General features: G+C 42.6%; 1 protein-coding gene across 2 annotated transcripts in view; it reads left to right on the top strand.

Moving 5' to 3' along the window:
• Positions 1–15,810, top strand: part of LOC138513785 (transmembrane protein 176B-like) — a 120,680-nt gene extending 104,870 nt beyond the window's left edge. Inside the window, exons 4-7 of one of the 2 annotated variants that reach the window (XM_069628883.1) lie at positions 2,635–2,694; positions 4,898–5,134; positions 5,840–5,959; positions 14,628–15,810. In XM_069628883.1, coding sequence (XP_069484984.1) covers positions 2,635–2,694; positions 4,898–5,134; positions 5,840–5,959; positions 14,628–14,729 — 519 coding nt within the window. In that variant the 3' untranslated portion in view covers positions 14,730–15,810. Of the gene's footprint in view, positions 1–2,634; positions 2,695–4,897; positions 5,135–5,839; positions 5,975–14,627 lie in introns of both variants that reach the window. The other variant, XM_069628882.1, reaches the window with a different exon arrangement.
• Positions 15,811–20,330: the final 4,520 nt, after the last annotated feature.

Raw genomic sequence — 20,330 nt, 5'->3', positions numbered from 1 at the left:
GAGTAGAGAGAAGGGTAACTGTCCAATCCTAACTCTTGCAGGGTGCTACCCCAAGATTGTAAAATTGATGGTGTCATTGCTGCTACATAAGGGGTACTGCACTAGGAGGAAGGGAGGGAGCTGTGGAAATTTACCATCAGGAGAGCTGCCGAAAATTACCATCTGACAGCTGCAAGGAAACACCATAGGAGACTGCTGAAAGTGCATCTGGGTGGAGCTGTCTATTTCTGGGAAGACTAAAAGCGGACTGGGTCCTATGGTGGAGAGCGGGAGGCCATCCTTGAGAGTGGAGTGGCCAGACCCCTGCCCTATCTTTGTCCTGAAATGCAGCTGTCTTTCCTGAACTTTAAACAGAGGCTTTCTATGTAAGTAGAACTGACCCCTGGGAAACCAAAAGGTGAGGGAATCTGCTTGCCTTAAATCCTTTCCCTCTATAGTGGCGAGGGGGGGCGGCTGTATAGATCCTTATCCTGCTTAACTAAAACGATTATTTTAATTAATTCCCCATTTGGTGGAACACTACGTGGTGATTTTTGTTAAAATTAAAAATTAATAATGCTCATTTCCCAGTGTGCGCTGAAAAACTATAGCCTATAATTTAATTGGGTAATCCTTTTTGTCCTGTTGACCGCAACTTCTTTAAGGAAGAGGGGTATCTATGTTCTTAAGTCAGAAAATAATCCAAGTTCCAAAGATGAGATAGCTTTGATTATTTTCTGTCATTGTTTTGTCCATATGCTAATTCTTTCTCCCACGCACCTTGAATTTGAATAATTTTCACCATTATTTCATCTAAAAGTGTAACGTTAAATTGAATTATATAAGGTGTGCACTGTGCTACCATATCTCTTCTGTTCTTAAATCAGTCCAATCTTTTTGCCTAGCTTCCCCAACATATGCCTTTCAGTGGAGCGGCGTCGAAAATCCAAAATTCCAAAATCATTCAAATTTTTCTGTCAGACTTCCCCAACCCAGACCATAGCAGGGGGGTCTGCAAAACAAACTGCTAAAAAACCCTATGTTCATTTGAAAGCAAACATGTGGGTGAAATAATAATTGCTGCATGCATTGCACACATTTGTAAAAATAAACTGCTAGCCTTTTAAGCGCGCAAGAAAATCGAAATTGCACAGCATTACATCTATCAAAGTGTTCACTAACCAGCACTAATTACTTCTTGAAGTGTAATTTGCAGAAAGTAAAGAATTGTGATTTGTGTTATTTGCCGTGATTTATGTTGAGAGAAGTTTACTGTGTTGTGCCACAGATAAAGGGGTGTTTGACATTTCAGTGCGAGTTTCGTAACATTTAATCCAAATAAACCTAAACATATTTCCTGTACACCTGCCTGGTTCTGAGCTCATTGGTTGCTCAGGTGGAGGTATCCAAGTGGTATTAGATGAATTAGAAATAGGGCTTAATAAAACAATCCATTAAATAGTTTGTTGTGTGACACCTTGAGTGGGAAGGGCAGGAACTCCCTGTGTTGAGGGTGGTCTCTCAATAAACTGTTACAATCATTATGTTAAAAAAACTTTACTTTACGAATGTCATGTATCAGTTGGGGTGAGTGTCCGCTTCACTCAGTTCACACCGTGACTTCATTTCACTTCAGTTTACTCTGTGATTCAATGCATTTTTTCTATGTGTGGTATAATCTAAAATAAACACATACTGAAATCGACTAGCACCAAAAAAGCTTAGAGCTATGGCCACAACTCTGATGCCTTATATCTTAATGAAGGAAAATTGCTCTATTTTTGAGAACGATGAGCAGACCTGGTACACTCATGGGCCTACATCCCCGTTCAATCACTTAACAGGTAAGTTTTGATCTATTTGCAATTCTGAATTCAAGACCATGATCAAGACCATGATTGATAAAAAAACAAAAACAGACGTTGGTACAGCCAAGCTCAGTATAAACACCAGAGTCAACAATGTTTGGAGGAATTGATGTGATCACTGCACTGCTGCAAATCTCGACAAAGAAATGGCGAATACAGAAACAGCAAGGACCAGTGTGCACATAGATCTCTTTTTACCCATTTTCCTTTGTAATCCTACTTACCTTTCGGCGGCACACTTCTGTGTGTGCCACGACTCCCCTCTATCCTTGAAATGTCAGTTCCCTTCCACTAACGTGGATCGGAACTGACGCCGGAGGGTACTTTAAAAAAATAATGTTTTACTTTATTGTCCCCTGCTATCCATGTAATGGAAGCGGGGAACATCCTTGCAACCACCGAACCCATTATACCAAACAATGGGAGTGGGGGGGGGGAACCCTGCAACCCCCGCTCCCCTTTTTCGGTATAATGGGATTCAGTATTTTAGTTGCAGCCAAATGCGCAGTAAATGCGTATTTGGCATTTTGTTATTGATATTTTGGGCCAATACCTTTTTTGGAGGTGCATCCAAAGAAATATGTGTTGCAGTGACTGTGTTTGGCAAAGCACTGAGTCGATGCATGGTCAAACTGTCTCATTTAAACAATAGCCAAGGATTTGCAGCATGGTCAACGTACTCATTGAGCCTTGAGTTCTGTCTTGGATGTGTTTCTTGTTGAATTGCATAGACAGTAGGTTACAGTCTCATCAACAGCTCTGATGCTGATTTTCTCTTTCTTTGCAGTTCCTTTTGTCTGGAATCCTATCCATTGGTAGAGAGAAATCCACATCACGTCGCCTATGGGTAAGTTACTGCTATCATAATGCTCATCACCAGTCCCACGGCGTCCATTTAATATATATTCATTCCCATGGGGTCCCTGCCAATGTACTGCACCACTTAACACCTTTGACTATTTCTTGGTTGTATTCAGTTATTCAGAAGGGTTGCTATGATTGCCCTGGGTTCCTTCCCAGCTCTCCCCATCTATGATAATCCTGTAGGGTCTCAGCGTCACCATGCGCGTTTTTCTCCCCACTGCCCAGTTGTATGTTACACTGAGTTGTACATTGATTGCCATTGTCCTTTGACCTGGTCTCTCCAGCTGTCAATCATTGGATCATCTGTCCTCTGCCTGGTGCTGCATAGCCGTCTCTTGCACTGAGCAGGTCCTATGATCATACCTTATCCTGATATCTCTTGCATCTATATGATCACTGCGCGCCTGCGCGCTGTGACCACACAGAGAGCAGTGCTATTGCAGAATGGCACATTCCCGGCATTGCAAGTGCGACGGACACGCCCCGCAACTCCTGACAACAGTATATTGCACAAGGGAATATAACAGGGTCTCGGTATTTGTGTTTACTGCAAGTTCGCAGTAAACGTGCATTCTTTTTTCCGGGTATTCTTGTACCATACGTGTCTTCCTCATTTCCTATATCTCTTATTTCCCCAAGGCATAACTTGGTTGGCCTGTGGCTCATGTCCTTTTTTCAATTTGCCCAAATGCCCTAAAGGTGGACATAATCATCTTCCACCCCATTCCTTCTTCCCATCGTTCTCTGAGTGATCATAATCATCTTCCACCCCATTCCTTCTTCCCATCTTTCTCTGAGTGATCATAATCATCTTCCACCCCATTCCTTCTTCCCTGGGATGGAGGACAAAGCTTTACCAGGAGAACGTTATTGCAAGTGCTCATGTCCTCTGTCACCATTTGCTTACATTGAGAAAAACATGCTCTCTGTAGATCAGTAACATATGAAAGTACACGACGTACAGTGATTGATTTGTGTGTATTGCTCATTAGATCAGAATTACATGCCTGTGTTTATGTGGCTGAAACATGATCTCAAAATTGGGTGATCCATAACAGAAGGATAATCCTCCATAGCCTACTTCTTTACTCGATGCATCTTTGTTGTCCATGTTAGTCTATTAAAGAAATGCGACCCAAAGCATGTTTCAGGCCTTGGCCCTTGTTTGAAGGATTTGCAATGCCACCATGCCACTCACAATGCATCCTTCAATTATGATTACACTCAACAGTCCTGAGTAGGTCACCCATTTAATTATATGATGCAATTCACATTTCTGCAATCATGACTGACATAGGTAAATACCAATAACGACCCCAAAAATGTAAGCTACCAAACAATAGAAAAAGGCAAGCCCTGTCTTGTTTAAAATCATTCATTGAATTCATCATCCTACTAGTCACAATTTTGAGCAAATGACGTGCCCTGCACAAAATAAGTCTAGAAATGAAAGGGGGTAAATATGCTCCCGACTGATCACATCCGTAAACCTGGCATAGCGGATCTGCACAGGTACTACGGATTTATGGGCAGAAGCCTGGCACACTTTGGACTGTTGATAACTGCTTCCTGTCCATCTGCAACCGAGGGCGCCGTGGAATTCATGCTGAAAATGAAAATCTAAGATGAGTAAGACTGTGTGACACACATCAAAATCACATCTGAACATTAGCAGGTGATCCAGGTGAATATGTTTTGCGTGGGCTGGATTTGTACACGATGTTTCAATAGTGTAGCAGGTCACTGTGTTACCAATCCACCGGCTGTAGCACAATAGGCCAATTCCCTGAAACAATAAGGGTTACCCTGCTGTTGTTCATCCCAAAATCATAATGTTTGTACCACACTCTCAGCCTCTGCATTCAGGGGACCATCAATTTTAACACTTACATGGTGCCGGGTCCCCTACAATTTTTGTGGTGGATTGCTTAAGAATCCTTTTGTTTTATGCCTGCATGAAAATTACCTGCTGTTGTAAAAGGAAATGCACTAATGAGATGGAGGAGGTCAGCATGGCATTTATCTCATCTCCGCACTGTGCCGCTCCTAGGCATTGCCAGTGCCGGAAAATGGGACGGAGTGGTAAATCACGCCCTGATTGACCGCTCTGCTCCTTTGATAAATGCCTGTATTCCTCTACCTTTCTCCTCTCTCATGTGTCTCTCCCTTCCTTCCCTTGTACGCAGCTGTGGATATCAAGGCTGATGAACCTCTCCAGCTTTGCTGTGGCCATCGCTGGCATCGTGGTCATAGCAGACGACTTAAAGTGGTGGTCTTGGGGCAATTATGACTGGACTACCGATAATTTGTGCGAACCTCGGCGGGGCTACAATGGCTACAATGGATGGTACCGCACAACTCCTCCATCCTATGATGATTTCTACAGAGAGAACCATTGCAAGGATGTAACAGGGAGACTCTTGGTATGATGGGCTTTATTTCTTGTGCTAAGCAGACAAAATCCCCTTCCCTTTATATCCAAACATTAAGAAAAGTGTGCACCCTCGAAACCATCACCAGCAATAAGCAAAGAACACAAAGCGAAAACAACACTCTCAGCCAGCACCTTCATCTCTATGTTACTCTATGGTAGACCTTGCCAATTCACTTACAATGACAGAAACAATCATGCATGTCAACACATTCACAATGAGATACTGATGCAGGTTAATGAGTGATGAGACCACCAGCAATATCACTGATGGAGGTACCATCAGTGGAGGGTTTTTAGACTGGTCGACTGCGATCTTGGCACGAGTGATTGATGCACATTTACTGCATTGAGTTAATGATAAGAGTCCACATGGATCGATTGATTGATTGCCTGGCGGCTACATGAGAATAGTTACTTATGTGAGTACCGTGAGCATGTTTGGCTTACTGGGGCATTGAAATTGGAGGGTTGGGTTGAGCAGAGTAACCTTGGGGGGAGTAGTTGGCTCTGGTGCTACTAGACCTATTCATGTAGTTCTATTATGTTAAGTGTGTGGGATTCATTAATATTGATATGGTCCCGTTTGTATATAGTTTTTAATGAATCTTCTGAAGCATTACTCGTTGACATTGTCGTTTGCTTAGAATTTTGGTTGCACTGCATGATAACACCTTTTGTGTGCTCTCTCTTTTAGAGTCTCTTCATGGGTGTTCGAGTCCTGCTGCTGCTGGTTGTCATTTCTGGACTCATTACCACTCTGTGCAGTGTGGGCTGTGATTTGTGGGTCCTGTTCTGTACATCCAAATCTGGACAGGTACTATTGTGTGAGGTATACAAATTAGCAAACTGATTCTCAAGTGATGGGACGGGGAATTAGAGTGTGAGGATCACAGTCATGGAAGAAACTGGTAACATGAAGGGGGGGACAGAAACACCAGCTGGTGCCGCCCTATCTGGTGGTATACTAAATGCCATGCACCTACATACCATAAAACAAAGTGACTCCATATACATGGTGACCCAATTGCATTTGCTATTATTATTATGATTGTATTTATTGAGCATGGACCTAGCTTTGAGAAGCAACGGAGCGCTTTACAGAGGTATACAACAGTACAGATGCGCAACAGAGCGCTTTACAGAGGTGTACAACAGTACAGATGCGTAACAGAACACTTTTCAAAGGTAACAACAGAACAGATATGCAGCGGGGGGTAGATTATAGAGGGGCCCAGATGAGAGGTACAGCTGTACCGCGTGGTGGGGAGGAGAGGGGCGGGCAGCGTCTAGCAATTTAGGTGGCGCAAGGGGCGACGTGGTGGCCTAGCTGTTGAGAGATTCCTTGAAGAGGTGGGTCTTGAGTTCTTTTCTGAATTGTAGGAGCGTGGGGGTGAGTCTGACGCTGACAGGGAGGAGATTATATAGATTCGGGGCTATCTCCCTGTCCCATCCAACTCATGTGATAGATGCCTACTGTAAGTGCTAAAGTGTTCTTCTCTGTAGGGCGTGTGCTTTATGTGTATGGGGAAAGCACAGGAAAAATCAATCATATGCATTACACTCACTATAAGACTCAGGACACAAGCATCAGAGTGCCCCGTTAAGAAGTGTTCCTTTTTTTTTTTAAACATCTATATATGGCATAACTGCTGAAGCATAACTTTTACCATGTTATGCATATTGTCATTTGATTCACTTCTGCATGAATAAATGTGACTTCTCCTGCGTTAGCAATGACCACTGGTCTCTAAACACAATGTACAACGAGGAGTAGCCCGGCCACACTGACAGGCACGAAACTCGGGGTCACCCCTGTTCCCTCCTACAAAAACATGTACTGCAACTGCTACGCAAAGGGCCACTAAAAGGCAACACTACCAGAGCTAGAAAAAGGATCTAGGGACCCTCTTATGAGTAAGATTCCATTCTCAGAGCTAAAATACTCTGAAACAGGAGGCATGAACATACAGGCCAGAATCCATGTTTAGGATCCGATGCATTCTCATTCTCACCTTCTGGGACGTACTTTTTCCCTGACTTTTCCTGAGTTCTTGGTACTTGTCTATCATTCTGTCTGTCATATGATATATGATTTTGACCTCTGTGTCTCTCTCTCCAGGGGTGTTGCTAGGTCTGGAAAAGATCCGGGGCTACACTTAGGTCGGGATAGTCTCTTAAATAACATTCAGTTCAGTTTGCAAAGACATGCACTCTCACCTGCCACATCTGAGTGCATGATTGCACCCCTAACTGCAGGGCCAATGTGGGTTCCCCCGGAGTAGGGCCCCTTGTACGGGGTTGTGTTGAGTCCTGCTCCTACCTGTGTTAGCAACAACTCCCTTTCCTTTTTTGCAAATTCTCTTTCAGCACCCCCTGATTTTCTACAATCTCCCCAGTGCATCACCTTCTCCTTTGGCAGCTAACACAGCCCTCTTCCAGCAGCATCTATGTGTGACACGCCCCCAGTGCAGTTCACACCCCTACACAATCTCTCTGCCTTTTACTGGGGACCTCAGCTACCGTAAAATACTCTTTAATTCAGCCAGGCAGATTCCAAGATTCTCGCAAGCGTATGTGTCATTCCTTCGCATTCCTTGGAAAAGTGACAACATGTTTCCAAAAAAGGTGGGGTATTTTTATCTTTGTTTGTTTTATCATTATAATCCAACCTGCCTGGACGTGTTTGCTTCAGTAGCTTACAGACATCAAATCCATTTGCAAAGTCATCACTATTGAGAATTTTAACTGTGTATTCATGAATCCAAAATTAGTTGCGTATGGATGGGGTTGTCGTCTCTATGATCAACATGTGATCAGTTATGACACTGCCAACAAATTCGCTTCCAAATACATTCGGACAGAAACGGATACTAACAGCAGAAAATAAAAACATCTGATTTTGGACACACCCTTAACTGCGCACAATTTTACAAAGAACTGCCGCAGTATTATCAGCTGATGGGAATTGGTGAAAGCACGCTCAGGGGGTCATTACTCTCTTTTTTGTTTAAAAAAATATACATAATGCATATGGTATGATAAGTTATAGCACTGCGTAATGTGCTGATGTCTTACCAACACTTAGACAGGTCCTGTGACCATTGTTGTCTAGTTTGATCAAGTATAGCATTTGTGGGAAATTGATTGGTTTATTGAACCAGCTGCAGAACCCAAAGAGAAAAGCCTATTCTTACAAATGGCAAGCACGCAACACTGGTTGTATTCAGGTGTGTACGAATCCCTTCTAAGAGTTTGCTGGCAAATAATGATTTGTATATATTCCCAAAATTGTGCACTCAGTGTTGAAAGCATTTTACTGATAGATGTTCACTGGTGTAACTTTTCTGCAGCTCCTTGTGGATAATATTGTTTTCCATGAATTTGTTAAAACCCTCAATTCATTTAAGAGTTGCCTTGGATTGAAATAAGGCAAGTCCCCAACAACCCCGGAGTTCTGCCCCATATAACATGACATCTTTCATGTACCAAACTTTACTGAAACAAGCAAACTATTTAAAGATGAAATCCTGGGCGTGCCACCGTGGTCTGCTTCTTAGTCTGGAGTGTTTTCCTATTTGGGGCTGACTAATTTAAATTGGGTAAAAAGTGGCTCATTAGTCTTCAAACCTTTCTACCTTTAGAGAGAGATTATCAACAAGACATATTTTATCATCTTTTTTCTCTGTTCCATAGCCGTGCCATTAGATTTTGGATTTTTTTATAATAAGGTCATGTTCCTGGAAAAATTGATAGAACATTTTAAATAATCTCGATATGGCCTGTTCTGTTTTTGCTCAGGTTGGAGCATATTATTCTAACAAAGGAAAGGTGTTCTCTGCTAGCCAATCTTTGTCATAATCTAGTCCCCTCTAGATAGTTGTCTATCCTAATCTTCTACCTGGCTTCAGAAATTTAGAAAGGGACCTTGTGGAGTGGGTGTGTGGGAGTTTATGGGTGCGGGTGCTATGTAGATGCAGGTATTGGGGCAGGAAATGAGGGGTGGATGTGCTTTGGCTCCAGCAATATGGGGGAGAGTAGACAGGAAACAAATGTCTTCAAAAGGCAAGGCGCCAGTGACCTGCATGGGACATGGGTGCTACTATATACTAAAGTCTTGGCAACTGGTTTGCTGGTGACTCCCCCAGGAGCTAATTCTGAAAAACCAACATTCCCAAGCTGGAGACATTTGGAAACACTGCGCAAAGTCTCAACATTTTGAAAAGAAATCTGTGAGCTTTAGGTAATCTTAAACCTTGCAAGGCAACTGGAAACTCTGAAACAATGATAAAAACCTCTAAGCTTTCTAAATCAAGTTTGTTCTGAAAATTATGAAATAGTCTCACACATGATCTAGAAAGCTTTGGATATTCTGAACACCCTAACGCCATCTCTAGAAGTTCTGAAATACTTTGTATGAACTCAAACATTCTCAAACAACATTGCAATAGCTCTGGACATTCTGACCCAGCCACCTGTCGGTAAATTCTAATGCTCTCTATCCTCAACCATGTTGGAAAGATCTTTTGTAATTGCTGCAGGAATTCAGATACCCCAAACTACCCCATTTCCTTGCAGACCAGTGTGTTCGAGGATCATTTGGTCCTACTTTCTTTTACCACAAATGTAGATGGGGGTTGGGTTTAGGTACATAACAAAAGCATGGGAGGGGGTTGGTGGAGTGTGAGGGATCCCCCCCAACCTGCGTTATTTGCAGTAAAATGTGGTTGCAAACAAATCGACCAAATGGGCTTCGAGCAAATTGCTACGAGGAACCATTATAGACCCAGATACCCTCTTCCCCAAGTGGGTTCTTTGGAATTGCAACATTGTTATTTCAGTATCATTCATGCACTCTGATGTGACTCCGGTCCTGTGACACTCTACATCACTCTACACTCTACACTCTACTTCACCCATTCAAGTTAAGAGAACTTTTTCAAGAGGGCAGGACATTGTTGACAGTATTATTGTCTCCAAATGCAGAAATTAAGAGATTATTGTTCTGATGAGATGGTGGAACAGAAACTCAATAAATGACAATCTAAGGTGATTTCATAGTAATCATAACTAAAGATTCAAATTATTTCAGATTTGTGAAGGAGAGTGCACTAAATACCAGAGTTGATACTCTTGCTTGAAGTGCGTTGAGCTTTAAGCTATACCGTGCTGACGGGGTGGTTTTAGAGCTGAATTGATGTGGTGCTTAGAGAGAGAGAAAGAGATCACAAACATTCGCTATGAGTAGATAAAGAGCATGGCTCTTCTTTTGGAGCAATAAAGAGCCATCTCAGTGGAATGTCACACCTCATGGGCACCTTGCAGTTGTAAACTGTACTTAGACCAAAGGACTGCTTCAGTGACTTGGATCTCGGAAATTGAGGATCTCCAGGGTCATATAATAAAGCCTGATTCAGAAACAATGCTGTATAATGTAGATCTTGCACACAAAACACCATTTCAAGGTGAAAGAATTGTTCCATCTGTGTTGTATTGTGCACAGTCTATGCTTACTGATACCCGAAAGACTCTGGTTCAACAAGACCTATTTTAGAAAAGCACACCTGCGGTTAGATGCATGCTACATGAGATAGCTGCATCATGCAGCCAGTGACACCTCTGATTCACCATGTTTAAATGTACACTGCTGCAGTCTCTGGGTCATGTAAGTAGCAAGAACGTGTTATATAGAGACTATCCTTCCCAGTACTACACTTATAGTGCTTAGTTAATGTTTTCAATAAGAAGACTGTACTCCTACAAATTGACCGTTGCTGCCACACAATCTTGTGGGGTTGTTCCTACAATTGAAACATAAAGGGAGACCCCATTTGTCAGATGAGGCCCCACATGGGATGCAGCTAGAATAATGTTTGGGGTTGCAGGAAGGAACCGTGTAGTACTTGTGTGGCAAGATCACTAGCCTGCTGCAGTACTTGTGTGGCGGGATGACTAGCCCCCTGCAGTACTTGTGTGGCGAGATGACTAGCCCGCTGCAGGTGAACAAGACTGGGTAGTGACTAAACCGCATAGGCAGCCCTCAAAATATTATACACAATCAGTGATATAAATAAAAAAATTGAAACAGGCATAGTCAACACATATACTTCCTTTGACTATGTGGTAATGTGGGCCGAGGGCTGGTTATACTCTTAAAAGAGATTTAGTTGTGATCAGATTAGCAATCCAAACACCAATAGTACAACAGTCTAAAATAAAACAAATGTCCAGTCAAGGTTATGTACACATGTATATACTTTTATTAAACATACCAACATGCAATAATAACTGTCTATACAAACACTGCTCACCTCTGTGGAAAAACCGAGACTAAGTAGAATGTAGATGATGCAAGGATGTTGGGCAATGTAGCACGGGGTGAAAGTCAATACATTACTTACAATGTCACCAAAATAGAAAAGTCTTTTTTTTAATGTGAAAATGGGTGGCTCGGCAGTCACTATAGTCCCAAAAGTAGACCAAGGTTGTTGGGGCCTCTCAACTGCACCTTTCTCAGTTCTTGGTGGGTCAATTGTGTCAAACCAGGCTTCTGGAGTTGGTGGATCATGCTGTTGAGACAGGCATCAGGTTTGAAGCGGAGCTCTGTGATGTACGATGCAGTGTTCAAAGATTTAGTTCAAAGGGCTCACTAGGATCAGTTCAAAGTTTGAGCTTGTTTGAAACGTTGGTAACCACTGGGCGAAGTTGAGTGATGCAATGCTTCCAGCTGTTCGCAAGTCGAGGTCCGGAGAGGCCCGAAGCTGTGATCCTAATGGTTCAATGCAATGTTCAAAATGGTCTCCACCATCAACCTGGTGTTTGAGCTGAACAGGTGAAGGGCCCTGCATTTACAATTCAGTGGATGAGCCGGTTTAATGATTGCAACAACAGTGAGGGAAAGAAGGTTTGACAAAGTGCCAAAAGCAGCATGCTGGGTTCTGGTGGTTCGAAGTCATTCAAACGTGCTCAAGTCTAGTTTAATGGCAGTTTAAAGCTGTAGAATACAATAAACCAGCTGCTTTGCTTCTTCTGGTGCTATGTGAGTCCAAATCCAGGGGCTCTGGGACTTGATTGGTCGTTGTTCGATTCAGTCATAACCAGGGGCAGGCTTGCTAGCACCTATAGGAGTCCTTCACATCTGATGAGGGGCCTGGCTACCATTGAAGCTGGCAGAGAGGCAGGTGGTGGTCCAAAACACGTTAACCGTCAATCTACCATGGGATGGGAATGCAGCAGAGCTTGCCTTTGCTTTTTGAAACCAGCCTTCACCTCACAACTGGAGGATTATATAAAGAAATCTCTTTCAGCAGGGTCCAAACTAATTCTTCTTAGAGCCCTGGAATGTTCAAAATGAATCAAAGAAGGAGTGAACGACCCCTTCATTTAAAAGAAAATGCAAAATCCTTGCAGAATTGGATAAATCCTATGAAAGTGAAATGTGCCTACTTGCATTATACCTAGTGTGTTTTGCAGGACTTGGAGGAGACAGCAAGGAAGGAGAAGCCCACATAAAACTAAGATGAATGGACTGTCCCTTCATTCCATTTTCTCTGTCTGACTGTCTAACTCTACCCTTCCCTCCTGAGCTTGCAGCTTCAAAGGCCATTGCAATGCAACGCCCTGGTATGAGGCTGGCCCTTTTATTTAGGGTGTGCCACTTTGCGGCTTGTTTCCCAGAAGGCTCCACCTGGAAGCTATGTGGGTTGCAGAGAGATGTTACCCAACCTCACAAAGGACGAACAAGAGGTCCAGTTTTCCTGCCCATTGTCCTGCTGGCTGAACAGAGTCAGACAAACAACCCTTCCAAGTCTTCTCTGGGCTGACAGTGTTGACAAGTGTGTTCTGCAAATCAGATGTGGCTTAAATAATTATGTTAACTACCAGCCACCATCCCTAAACCCAGGATTACCATGTCACCAGGTGGTATTTTATCATCATTATTATGGTTTTGGCTCGAAGGTGGCAATTTAAATACAACCAGGTTCTGCTGTGACTTTGCTGTAATCTGCAGCTTTCAAACAGGACACCTGTGACCTCTGCACCAGCTCTGTGTCACTGGAGAGCAGGAGTAGGAGATTATGAGACTGATAAAGCAGGGCACAGGTATGCGCTATACTTTTGGCATGGAATTTAATGAAAGGGGGATCTGTTTAACACAATGCCCGTTCTGAAATGGACATCCACATCTTTTTATTATTAATGCAAAATAAAAACATTCAGTGATTCTGCACCTTTGCCTGATGGCAATCCTTCACAACTTGTAATTCATATGACACCTAAATGTGCCATTAAATACAATTAAGAACTATCAAGGTAGTGTTAGACTGGGCCTGCGCTGCACTTCTTGTGATCAAGAAAAATCAATCTCAAATGTTAAGACTCTGAACAAAAATACAACTTCTGATCCTATTGGACCTGTCTTAAACATTTGAAACTGCTCTAATTGACACGCTGTTCAATGTCTTGGCATTGTTGAGTGATAGCAAGCTTCATTCCCAAACGGGGAAGGGCGCACAGCCAACCAGGTGGCTGGAACAGCAGGCGACAATACACTGTGTACCGCCCGCTGTTTCTGTCCATCTGAGGCCCTTCCCTGGGTGGCTCCATCTTGATTGTGGAGAGGCAACAGGGAGGCTCTCCCAGTTGCCTCCCCATTTCCTTACCCTTTGCTCTTGCCTGCCTAGGTGTGGGCTGGCGGGCCTTTATTGGCCATGTCCGCCACCTGATGTGGGGATGATTGCCATGTTCAATCTTTTCTCTATACTAACTAATCCCATAACGTTATAGCCTGCTGGGGCATTCTGCATTGCCCCCAAGGCTCCACAATTCCAGCCACCTGATTGGCTCCTCAACAAACAAATCAGTTGTTCGCATTCTTGGTTATGTATTGGTGCATACATTGTTTTGTTCGTTTTATTGATGTAAGCTGTTTCTGCATCCTGGCAAACCTACAGGCAGACAAGATACTTCAACCCTCGTCTCCTGTCCCAGTCTGTTTCCATTTCTGTTGTTGAACTGTCCCACAGGAAGACGCTCTGAGGGACCTCCAGAGGTTGAAGAAACCCATTAAGTGCTAACGACGAGTATGCTCATCCTTTTTGCATAGACTTACATACTAGCTCAGCATTAAAAGGGTCAAATAAATGGAATGCACATCTGAAACCCAAGAAAGTAATGATTGTCAGAGTCCTTGGAAAACCACGGTTCCAAGATCAGGAGTTTGTAATTTGCGATAATAATGGGGAGAAAGGACGTGTGTATTGGGGGCGGGGTTGGTGGTGTGAAACTCGGGAGTCAACTTAGACGTTGACACTTCCCATGTTTTCCATAGTTCATATCTGAGAGGCCTCTTCTTGGAATAGAGACACATTCTACAGCGTATAATTTTGGTGAAGAAATGCCAGGATGTCAGCCAGACACCAGGGTTTGGTGGCACCGGGAGCAATCCCCTCCTCTGCATCTCACCTCTCCGTGTTCTGTTTCAGGAAGAAGAGGAGGCCAGCGTGGACGGCCTCGTGGAGCCCCTGCTGCCCTCCCTCCTGCCCCCAGCATATGAAGAAAAGCAGAATCATGTGCAGACTGTTTGAGTTTCTTGATGCACTGACGTCTACACAGGACAAGGATGTTTTTTCTATGCACAACATATGCTTACCATATACCTCTGTTATTTTACTTTTTCTTTGAATTAAACAGTCAGTAGCCTACATCACTCTAGGCTTCCTTCTGTCTAAATCACCCCTGGCTTGATGTATTTATTTCATCCTTCTCAAGCTACTGTTCCTAAACGTCTTCTTTCCTGGCTTAACCATCTCCACTTTCACCTGCAGCAATTATCCTGCATGTCTGTGAAGATGTCTTTTGATCTTTCTGTACTTTACCTTTTTCAAAGTTTTCCTCCCATTTCAATATTTAGGAACATCATTTGCTCATTCTCTCTTCCTCCATTAATATTGTTCTTTCTAAATGCATCCCTTTCTCATTCTTCTAATTCTCATCCTGCCTCACACCATGTACCTAAAACACATTTGCCCTCTACATCTTTCCCACTATTTTTCTCCTTTCTCTCCATTCCTGTTTCCATGTATGTATGTCATAGCATTTAAAAAATATATCTTCTCTCCTGTCTCACTTTGGTCTTTCTCTCTCTCCATGTCTCTGTCTCTCTCCGCCTCTGTCTTTCTGTCTCTATCCCAGCTATCTTACACCATCTCCCTCTCCTTATTTCCACTTGACTTTCTTAAATGCCCCCATAATCGTTGTTCACATATGGATCATTTTCATTCCATCCAACTTGTTCTCTCCTTTTTTTCATTTCCATTGCCTCTTACGCCTCCCTCTCTTCTTCACTCTCTCTATGTAGGTATTACATAGAGAGTAATATCATTTGAGTATCATTCCTTTTTCACGTCTCCTTTCTTGCTGCTTTCCACCGCTTCCCTTTACCACTTTCCATCACTGTTGGAACTCCCCACTCCACTCATCGGCCTTCATTCGCATGATGGGTTGAGCCCTTGCTCTGCTTCTTGCGGAGCACCAAAGAGTGGGCACCTTTCCACTTTACATACTACAATCAAAGTGATTATCAATCAGTCAAATTAATTGTATTGCTCACAATGTAAACAATCATTTTAAAATCTTATGAATAAACATTAAAACCATAAGCAAAAATGATTAAACTCCCCATTGTGTTATGCAAGAGAATGTGCACCATTGTGACTGTTCATACAATGATGGTATATCCTGAGGCACAAGTTAAAATATGTTGACCTCTTCTACCAAAATGTTATCAAAATCTGTGATGCCATGATCAGAAATCTGAGCATGTTACGTCGGCCTTGTTATCTATAGGGACGGAGTTACTCTGTGGACTCCTCGACAACTGAACATTGTTGAAGGACCAGATAGTTCTAAGACGAAAACCTAAAGAAGTGGAGGGTTGCTTTCAAAGCTTTTCTACCACAAACACAAAAGAGCGGATTCACCTCTCTTTCTTCCCACAGCCCCAACGCATGGTCCATCAGGAGCTCGTCAAAACAAAGAGTGAACATCCACCTTGCCAGCCTCATCAGAGACAGTTTAGCTACCAGACATAGCTGCGAGGTCCACCTATGTTCTCAGGCAAGGCATCCTATAAACAATGATCATGAGGCTGGTGTTTTATTAATAAAGCCCTTTCTTTAGATTTCCTGTAGTGGAACTTAATCAGGGGATGGTAAGTGTTGCCATGCCAAGTAAACCAGTATTCACCAATAAGGGGAATGTTGGCTGAGGGGTTGGGGTTGGGGAGAGGGTAAAATAAGAGGTCGAGAAGATGGCACCTAAGGGGGTCCAGGGCGACTGTACAAAATGGCCTCCCATAGATGGACTGCAATACAATTCAATGAAATGTGGTAGATCTGCTGACACATCCTCCATGTATTAGCCTTCCAGTGCTTATTTTGGCAGATCCGCTGTCAAATGTTCTAAGACCTGCAGCGCACTAGGAAATGTAATGGTACCTTTATTGTTCTGGCCACACAAGTCTCCATGTGTGTAAACCACAACCCCAGGTAGTCCAAGAGCCTTATCGCTCTGGGAATTCACCACACAATGAAACACCTCCCCGTCCTAATCCCTCCTCCAAGATGATGGTTTTAGATTTCCCTGAGTTAGCTACCAGCTTTCTGGCTTGCTGAAGGTCTCTAACCTCAACAATAACCACTTCAGATCCATCTCATTTTGTATCTCCTGGTGAATAAAACTGAGCGGACCACTTATAATTATTCTTACCTGGAAGCAGTCCCCTCTATGCTATTCTGATTTGTCTTGTCAATGTATTGAAATCTAACATGGAAATCGAGTTGGGACCCGGTTTATTTATTTAGTCATTTATAAAGCCCGCCAAACGCGAGGTCATCTAGGCACTGGTTACAAGAAGGCTTAGGTACAGCAAGGTTATATGCGACAGTCATAAAAGTCATTTATAGTGCATGAGATACAGGTAAGGTTCAAAGCAGTTATCGGTGTGGGTAGTATCTGTGGCACCACAGGTTATAGTCGTTGTTAGTACCGTATGTTGCAGGTGCACTGTGGGTAATAAAGGCAGGATTGAGTTTGAGGGAAGATATAGAGTTGTTAGTGGTTTGGGATTTCTTGAGAAAAAAGCCATGTTTTGAGTTCCTTGCGGGAGGACCAATAGGAGTAATCTGATCTTAAGTTTCTGTGTTAGATTCACACAATTAACAAAGCACATTGTAAATGTTGCCATATGCATGCATGGCGTGCAGTTTGCATGTATTCCTATGAAATCTGCCTCTTTTTAGTAGGTGATAAAATGTGCAAATTCTATGGGAATGAAAAGCATCTCCAGCAGCATCAAAATCGCATGTGAGTGAAGTTGCTCTTGGATTTAACTGATGTAGTGGATGAGGGTGGCAGATTCAGAGAGTAAAGATTTGTGCTGCTGTTCATTATTCTTCCACCAAATGTCACTCCTTTGTAGAGTCATTATCAGTTACTTTTCTATCAAAATATATGAACACCAGAAAGCTTTGGACATCCTTTACAGTCAAAGAGACTGCCCAATCTTGCAATGCACCCATTTTAGGCTCGTCCATAATAACGATTTCAGAGGAAATTACATAGCCTAGCAATTCCAGCTATTTCCATGAAATTCCAGTTTTTAACTACGCACATCGAGTGTGTCCCTCCGTTTGTATAAAAATGTCCTTGCATGCTGCCAAGGCTCATCTAGTTCATGGAAGCCGAATTCAGATGCTGCTGGTTGACTTTGTGCTCTAACACCTTGAAGCGTCTGTGTGCTAGAGGGAGTTACCAATAAAATATCTTGGACCAAATAACTGGACAGACTCAAAGGAGATAGTAAAATACTGACTTAATCTCAAAGAAGTAAAGCAGGGCGAAGAAACACTCATCGCATGGATTCATGCAGGATCACAATGTCTTCTTGATTATATTCAGTTTATATAATGCTAGGTGCGTCACCTATGACGTCATCCTACGTGGCAAACTGTAAAACCTATCGAGGGGTGGCATTGGATTAGGGAACATGCCTACATATAGATAATACATGTGTTAATCCCTCATTGGCGGTCTCTTGTCTGTGAGACACACCCTGAACTACTTCTATACACGTGGTGTAATGTACTCGTCATAACAGAGAATATGGCAGCGGAATAATACTTTGCAAAATTGTTTGTAAACGTGCAGGGCAGGCTTTTCTGATTGGTTGGCAACCCAAATCCAACCTTGGACATTTGGTACGCTAGCAGCAAATGCATGGAAAGGAAACCCAGGTGCTTGGAGATACATCAGCTCTCCCCTTGTTTTCCCAAATAGTATCCTCTCTCATTGGTAGGCCTCAATCCAGTGTCTTCTGTTTGACGGGTGACCTTGCCAGTATGCACTGTCTCTTGACATTTGAGGGAGTGTAGGCTCACCATTATCTTAGCTTTAAACTTAATGAACAGCCCTTGTTTGCGAGCTCTAGCTCACATGTTACAAGATCATGAATTTGTCAATTTTGACAGTGTATTAAACACCATTTGATTCTATTATGATGGGTTCCGTTGCTCTTGTTGGCCTTTAGAGACTTGCTCACTCTATACCATATAAATGTCATGCCCTTTTAATTGTCCAATACTTAGCACCCGTAAATGTTCTTGTTCCTCCTATTCTTTCGGAAATATGTCCTTGCACATGGTCTGTTTGTTAGACTCCCTTCGTGTTTTGCCTTCATCTCTCAAAATAGCATCCTTGTTTCCAAGCCGATGTACTCCTCTATTTTGCAAGGGAAAACTAATTCTTTATCATCTTTTCACTTTAGGTTCCTGTGCTCGTATTTTGAGGTAGCTGGGTTGATTCACATAAACCGTCATCCATTTTCTACTTTTGGTCACACTTCATTCTTCTTTGTGTTCATAATTACTGTATCATAGGGTACATGTTTCTCTTCAGTTACATCGTCATTCTTAAACATTTTCATATTGTTTCAGCATAGGTTCTTATATCTTCTTTTCGACACTCCTTTGTTGTCATCTGACTTTGTTTTAACATTCATCCATTCTGTTCATGGCTGCATTTCGACAGCTTGGCAAAGTACATCCTTCTTGATAGATTTTCTCCACTATGTCAGCTTGCGGGTACACACTTAAGGGTTGTCTGAGAGCATATTGTCTCTCATATACTCAACGTAGTGCAGAATTATTGAAAGGATTTAGGCATGGGTTCCCATTCATGGCTCTTCGTCTGTCATCCCAATATGATGGTGGCAAGTGGGCAGGGACTAAGGAGAAGATGGGTACCTGCTCCTCTACATCCTCCCTCTAGTTAATTTCTCAACCAAACTCTTCGCTTCTACTGCTGCAACTCCTGCTATGTCTTCTTCTACCATTTCATCATATTTTCATTTCTTTGGAACCCATATCGTCATCATCCCCCTCAGGGTACCAGCATTTTTTATATGTTTATCCACACTCCAGGTCATGAATCGGCAATCTCCTGTGGGTGAACAGAATATCCATTGCCCCGTATACTTCTTCCAATCCTTGGGATAGTGATACTTAGTTCCTGGAGGTGCAAGGGTACTTTTCTTTATGTGCTCTTGGGTGCTGTCCTCAGTTTGCTCAATTGTTCCAGCATTAATATCAACCGTTATCTTCATTCCAATAACTTTCTTGACTGTCTTCTTGCATTCTATGCCAAGACTGGAGGCAAGCATTATGATTCAACTTCTTATGTATTTACTCTTCAGCAGTTTCAATAAAACATAAGAAAACTGAAAAGGTCTTTCCTGTATCCCTTTTCTTTTCTTCCAAACTACAAGTCAGACTGTTTCTGTAGTCCTGTTAGTGTCTGTCGAGCTTAGGACCAGTTCCTGTTCCTGGACTCCTCCTCTTCTTTTCCTGCTCTTCAGCATATAAGTACCCTTTTACTGATTTCCTTCCATTAGTCTTTGCCATATTATTTCTATTTCCTCAGATAAGCTTGAATTCATGTATTTTAAGATATTTCGCACCAAGTTTCCGTAGGCTTTCACAATAGCATATCAGATGTTTAGCCGTCTCAATTTGTTTCATGCCAAACAATCTACATAACCTTCTGTTTATTTATCTCATAGCCCATTTTTGCACCAAGTATCTCCATCGTGTCACATCTATTGAACTTAAACATAAGATATTGTCTTACTG

The sequence above is a fragment of the Ambystoma mexicanum genome, chromosome 12 (assembly GCF_040938575.1).
Source record: "Ambystoma mexicanum isolate Mex_15411 chromosome 12, UKY_AmexF1_1, whole genome shotgun sequence".
Taxonomy (NCBI): domain Eukaryota; kingdom Metazoa; phylum Chordata; class Amphibia; order Caudata; family Ambystomatidae; genus Ambystoma; species Ambystoma mexicanum.
Note: the sequence above shows the minus strand (reverse complement) of the source record. Positions and strands in the feature narration are given on the sequence as shown.